General features: G+C 39.6%; 1 protein-coding gene across 1 annotated transcript; it reads left to right on the plus strand.

Annotated features, from left to right (window-relative positions):
* The first annotated feature begins 204 nt into the window (after nucleotides 1–204).
* On the plus strand, nucleotides 205–6,266 carry LOC104117976 (RNA polymerase II C-terminal domain phosphatase-like 3). The gene is made up of 13 exons (XM_009629231.4): nucleotides 205–429; nucleotides 625–1,195; nucleotides 1,341–1,464; nucleotides 1,547–1,602; nucleotides 1,708–1,768; nucleotides 1,839–3,254; nucleotides 3,421–4,023; nucleotides 4,107–4,253; nucleotides 4,356–4,624; nucleotides 4,734–4,845; nucleotides 4,931–5,188; nucleotides 5,471–5,517; nucleotides 5,624–6,266. The coding sequence occupies exons 2-13, from the start codon at nucleotides 642–644 to the stop codon at nucleotides 5,685–5,687; spliced, it is 3,711 nt and encodes a 1,236-aa protein (XP_009627526.1). The 5' UTR covers nucleotides 205–429; nucleotides 625–641; the 3' UTR covers nucleotides 5,688–6,266.
* Nucleotides 6,267–6,469: the final 203 nt, after the last annotated feature.

Raw genomic sequence — 6,469 nt, forward strand, 5'->3', positions numbered from 1 at the left:
ATAACAAAATCATTGTAGTCTACCTCCATTCCTCGAGCAATTTTACCGTCCTGAAAAATAAAATAACTCATAAGCCATTCCAATCCTGCCCTTCGCATTATTATTGTTCTTTTGTAGATTTTTCACGTTTGGTTGAAGTTTCCCTCGTTCTGAGAAAAAAATTTAGACCGCGTTGCGCTGACGTTGGTGTGCGTGGGCAGTCTTATTTTTACCAAATCCACTTGAATTTGGAGTGGGATGAGATGGACGACTGAGATTGATCCTTGCCAAGCCATCCTAGATTCTTGCCCCTACCCTTAAATTCCCTTCCCTTCCTCCCCATAGAGCCTTTCCTGCTCTTCTCTCTGCGTTTCATAATAAGAGGCTTTTTTCGAACGTTCTCCAGATCCATCCCACTGTCTTTTTATCCGAATTTCCCGATTCATAAATGTATGAATTAATTTCTGTTTCCAATAATCATAACTTTGGGATTCCGCTTCTTTTTTTTGTCCTTTTGTTTTTAAATTTACGCTCTTAATCGTTTCAAATTCAAATTCATTCTTTTTAATTCTGGGTGTACAGAATCATTTTTCATCATATTTATACTTGTATTTGCTGATTTGAATCCACCTGTATTTATTTAAGTAAGAAAAAACCCTAGGATGGAAGAATGTAATACGGCAGCAGTTGGAGATGTAGAGGAGGGTGAGATCTCAGATTCGGCATCGGTTGAAGAAATCAGTGAGGATGCCTTCAATAAGCAACAAGACCCACCTACATCTACTGCTACTACTAAGGTTGTCAATTCGAATAATCATAATCAAAATCAAAATCAAAATTCGAGTACTAGGGTTTGGACCATGAGAGATGTATATAAGTACCCAATCTCGAGGGACTACGCACGGGGTTTGTATAACCTGGCTTGGGCTCAGGCCGTGCAGAATAAGCCTTTAAACGAACTCTTCGTCATGACTACTGACGACAACTCCAAGCAGTCTGTGGAATCTTCTTCTGATATGGTGGAAAAGGTCATCATTGATGTTGACGACGATGCTATGGAGGAAGGAGAATTGGAGGAAGGCGAGATCGACTTGGATGCTGAGGTCCTTGTGGTAAATGCTGGTGCTACCAATAATGATGATCAACTTGACTCCTTTCAAACTTCAAATGTGATTAGGGAACAACTTCTTAGTGTTACTATAGACGAAATGGAGAAGTAAGTAAAGTGGACCATTTTTTTTTCTTTCTAAAACTGTATTTGAAAAATTTATCTAGTAAATAACTACTTACACAAGAAAGCTTTGATTGCAATTAAATGGGTTCTTTGACTAATTACTTATGCTCTATCTGTCTGCTGTTAGATCCTTTCCTGTGGTCTGTTCCAAATTGCAAAACTCATTGGACAGCGTGAGGGAACTAGCTGCTTCTCCAGATTCCGACGATCTGGTTCGACTGTTTATGACTGCAATTCAAACCGTAAATTCTGTAAGATGGCGCATCTTTCAAGCCAATTCCATAACTGGAAAAAATGTGGTTTTCTGAATGCTTAAATCTCTTTCTTTTGCAGGTTTTCTGCTCCATGAACCAGAATCAGAAGGAACAGAACAGAGAGATTCTATCTAGGTTTTTTGTTGTTTCTTTTACATTTACGTCTTGTGATTGACATCGGTATATATACTAGTTCCTAGTGCATTTGGAGACCTTTCAATCATCCTAACTTGCTTGCAGGTTACTTCTTCACGCAAAGAGCCAAGTACCTTCTCTTTTGTCTTCTGAGCAGTTAAAAGAGGTGTGTTTTCCATAAAAGTACACATATATATTGAGAATGCTTGGCTTATGCTGTTTCATTGATGTCCCAGGTGGATGCGGTGATTCTCTCTATAAACCAGTCAGCTGTTTCTTCAATTACTGAAGACAATGACCGGGACAATGGGATCAAAGTTGTTGAAGTGTTAGATATGAATGATTCTCATACATCTTCTGAAAATGCAAATCAGGATTCTACTTCTCTAAAGAAGTGTGATTTAGATGTTGAGTCTACCAAATCTTCAGGTCCTAAGGAGCAGAATGTGTCATTTGAATCTTTAAAACCAGGATTAGCCAATTCTAAAGCTAGACGGTTATCTGTTCCTCTGCTAGATCTCCATAAGGACCACGATATAGATACTCTTCCGTCGCCTACACGAGAAATTGCACTAATATTCCCTATTGCAAAAGCATCCACGCAGGCACATGGAGTGGTGAAACCGGAGTTGCCCATGTTTACGGGTGTTCTTGAGAAAGGGAGCTCCTTATTGCATCCTTATGAAACTGATGCCCTTAAAGCTGTTTCCTCCTATCAACAAAAATTTGGTCGAAGTTCCCTTTTTGTTAGTGAAAAGTTTCCAAGTCCAACCCCATCCGATGAGGGTGATAGTGGGGAAGGGGACACCGGTGGGGAGGTTTCCAGTTCTAATGTTGGACATAATGCCAGCATTCTGAATACATCTAGCACTTGGCTACCAATAGTTTCTTCTGTTCCCCCGACAAATATTCTGGCTGGACAAGGACTTGGAACTGCTCGGAATGCAGATCCTCTTAGTTTTCTGCCAAATCCTTCTTTGCGATCTTCTACTGCAAAAAGTAGAGATCCCAGACTCAGATTGGCAACCAGCGAGGCGGCTGCTCAGAACTTGAATATGAAGATGTTGCCTATCCCAAACATTGATTTAAAATTAGAGGCTTCTTTAGAGATGATACAATCAAGAAAGCAGAAGATAGCAGAGCAACCAGCTTTTGATGCTTCATTGTTGAAGAGACAAAGAAGTGAACAGACTGACTCAATCATTGTGAGTGATGTGCGACCTTCGACTGGAAATGGTGGTTGGTTAGAGCATAGAGGAACTGCGGGATTGCCAATTACGAGTAGTAACTATGTTACAGATAGCAGTGGCAATGGCACTAGGAAATTGGAGCAAGTAACAAGTAGTGTCTCTACTAGCAATACTATGCCCAGTGTCATAGTTAATGCTGATGTGAACTTGCCATTGACTGGTACTTCTGCAAATTTGCATTCTCTATTAAAAGACATTGCTATAAATCCATCAATATGGATGAATATAATCAAGTTGGAACAGCAGAAATCTGCAGATGATTCTAAAACTACCACACTAGCTTCTAGTTCTAGCTCTATTCTTGGAGCAGTTCCATCAACGAATGTAGCTGCTTCCAGAACTTCTATGATTGGGCAGAGATCAGTTGGAATAATTCAGGCTCCTACACAGACAGCAGCAGCAGTAAGTTATTTACAACCTTCTGAAGAATGAGTTCATTTGCAGTGAGTTCTTTACTGCTTTTATCGCACAGTTTCCTTTTTATTTCTGCCTTTTCTCTAAGCAGTGTTTGATATTTTATGTTACTTTAGTTATCCTCCAAAATATCTGACATTGTCGGGATTTGCAGGATGAAGTGGCTAAAGTCCGGATGAAACCCCGCGACCCTCGGCGTGTTCTTCATAATACTGCAGTTCAAAAGAGTGGGAATGTTGGATCTGCTGATCAATGTAAAACGGGTGTAGCAGGCACACAAGCCATGACAAGCAGTCATTGTGTCCAAAGGCCAGAAGACCAGTTGGATAGAAAGTCAGCTGTGACACCTTCTACTACACCACCAGACATTGCTCGCCAATTCACCAAAAATTTGAAAAATATCGCTGATATGATCTCTGTTTCACCAACATCCACGTCACCAGCAGCTGCTTCTCAAACTCCAACACAACATATGCAAGTTCATCCGAGTAGATTGGAAGGAAATGGGGCAGTTTCTGAATCAAGTGAACTGCTGACTGATGCTGGCTTAGCTTCTGGAAAAGCTCCTCCTGATTCATTGCAACCGCAGAGCTCTTGGGGAAATGTTGAGCATCTATTTGAAGGGTATAGTGACCAGCAGAGAGCTTCTATTCAGAGAGAAAGGACTAGGAGGCTTGAGGAACAGAAAAAAATGTTTTCTGTTCGGAAGCTCTGTCTTGTCTTGGACTTGGACCATACTCTTCTCAATTCAGCAAAGGCAAGAATCCTTTAGAACTCGTAGATTCTGAGCTTAGTTTCTCTGTCCGTAGTGATTATATTTATGGTCTTGTTCTTTTTCAGTTTGTTGAAATCGACCCAGTCCATCAAGAGATCTTGAGGAAGAAAGAGGAACAAGACCGTGAAAAACCTTATCGGCACCTCTTCCGGTTTCTGCACATGGGAATGTGGACAAAATTACGGCCTGGGATCTGGAATTTCTTGGAAAAGGTAATTGTTTTTCTAATATATGTGTCTATGTATTTATAGCTAGAGATCGGATATTGAATGTTCTCTTTATTTTTATGTTTTTGTAATAATGTGCTGGTTTAGGCTAGCAAGCTTTTTGAGCTGCATCTCTATACCATGGGGAACAAGCTATATGCCACGGAGATGGCAAAATTGCTAGATCCAAAAGGGGATCTGTTTGCTGGACGAGTGATCTCCAGGGGTGACGATGGAGATCCACTTGATGGGGATGAAAGGATTCCTAAGAGTAAGGACTTGGAGGGGGTTTTGGGCATGGAGTCTGCTGTTGTGATTATAGATGATTCTGTGAGAGTCTGGCCACATAACAAGCTAAATTTGATTGTTGTGGAGAGGTAATTGCATGTTTGATGTCATTCATGAACGAGTTCTCAAGTGTATCTGCATACTATGGCAGATATTGTGCTGTTCAAATGTCTACGATTAATATTTTTGTATCTATAGGTATATTTACTTTCCTTGCAGTAGACGACAATTTGGTCTCCCTGGTCCTTCTCTTCTTGAGATTGATCATGATGAAAGACCAGAAGATGGGACATTGGCCTCTTGTTTGGGGGTGAGTTGATGTTTGATCTTGTATAAGAAATCTCTAGGAGAGTAATTTCTTGGTACTGATATTCTGTATCATTTCATACAATTAGGTTATTCAAAGAATACATCAGAATTTTTTTGAACATCGGTCCATAGATGAAGCTGATGTTAGGAACATCTTAGCCACAGAACAACAGAAGATTCTGGCAGGTTGCCGTATTGTCTTCAGCAGAGTATTTCCTGTTGGTGAAGCCAATCCTCATTTGCATCCTTTGTGGCAGACAGCTGAACAGTTTGGTGCTGTCTGCAGTAGTCAAATTGATGAGCTGGTTACCCATGTGGTTGCCAATTCTCTTGGGACAGACAAGGTGTGTGTTATTTTTCCCAATATTATCACTTTACACTGCTCACATCCCATACCCATTTGCAACAAAAATTAGGGAAACGAAACTAGTGGCCCGCTTGGAGAAATGAGAATGAAATGTTTTAAGTAAATGTAGAGAGCTGCTAGTGGAGAAGTCTACCATACGTTGCACTGTGTGATCGAGTCACATCATTACTTATTATTCTTAGTCACATTCTTTTTGGTCCTCCTGAACTATGTATGTGGAATGTATTTTTAGAGGTTTAATTGCAAGTTTTTCTAACAGGTTAACTGGGCGCTTTCCACTGGTCGATTTGTTGTTCATCCTGGCTGGTATGATCTTTTTATTTTACAATTGCAGTCTTATTACTACCATTGTAATTTAAGTTGGTTGTATTTCTTGATTTATCCACCAAAAATAAAATAAAAAAAATTGCAGGGTGGAGGCATCAACTTTGCTTTATCGGAGGGCGAATGAACATGATTTTGCTATTAAACCTTAAAATTAACACCGTTTCCATCTTTTGATAAAGAAAGCGAAAAAAGGTCCAGAGATGAAATCAAGAATTGGATGGGTGTTAGAAACAGAAACAATAGGGGTGAATGGATTGTGGATTAGCTTAATCGGAATCCGCCCAAAACGCCTTTGCTGCATTTGGCCTGTCTATAGCAACCCTAGGGACAACCTTGGCTTGACCAATTTTTCACATCCTCACTTGGGATTTTGATTATTCCGAATTCCAAAGTAGAATGGCGCTGCGGCTTTATTTACGATGAGTATTGCGTAGCGCGTGTTCTATTCAACCACATAAGAACACATTGATTCTGTAGCTGATGAAAAGGGGAAGGAGGCGATGAGAGCTTATCTAGTTATCTGTTTGGAGACATTCGATAAAATTGGAAACGGATAAAATCATTATACACAATTTAAGTTTTCAGTGAATTGGGTAACTGGAATCCCTTTAGTGGTGGCAAACAAACAATTATTGAATGGAATAATGAAAATTGTTGGTTGATTAATATGCCAACTACACCCCTCGAATAAGGAATTATGACGATGTAATACGTCTCTAAGCCGAAAAGGACATTTCGAAGTTCCCTGCTTTTATCGGCTTATCTGCCATTCGTTTTTATTTTATTTTCATTAATTTTATAAATTTGTATAGGTAAGATTTTTGCCCGCTACTCCCGAAAGAGTAATTTAATAGCTTTATGACTTTTAAATAACAATAAAGTAAATCTTCAAGGTTATATTTATTTGCCAAGATATGGAGAAAATTTATCA

Source organism: Nicotiana tomentosiformis, chromosome 10 (assembly GCF_000390325.3).
Source record: "Nicotiana tomentosiformis chromosome 10, ASM39032v3, whole genome shotgun sequence".
Taxonomy (NCBI): Eukaryota; Viridiplantae; Streptophyta; class Magnoliopsida; order Solanales; family Solanaceae; genus Nicotiana; species Nicotiana tomentosiformis.

What these genes read in the sequence shown, in the direction of transcription:
- LOC104117976 (XM_009629231.4), top strand. Translation starts at nt 642, where the DNA reads ATGGAAGAATGTAATACGGCAGCAGTTGGAGATGTAGAGGAGGGTGAG. An exon ending in CAATTCAAACCGTAAATTCT is followed by an intron (nt 1,465 to 1,546) that starts GTAAGATGGCGC and finishes TTTCTTTTGCAG; the next exon opens with GTTTTCTGCTCCATGAACCA. An exon ending in CATTGGCCTCTTGTTTGGGG is followed by an intron (nt 4,846 to 4,930) that starts GTGAGTTGATGT and finishes TCATACAATTAG; the next exon opens with GTTATTCAAAGAATACATCA.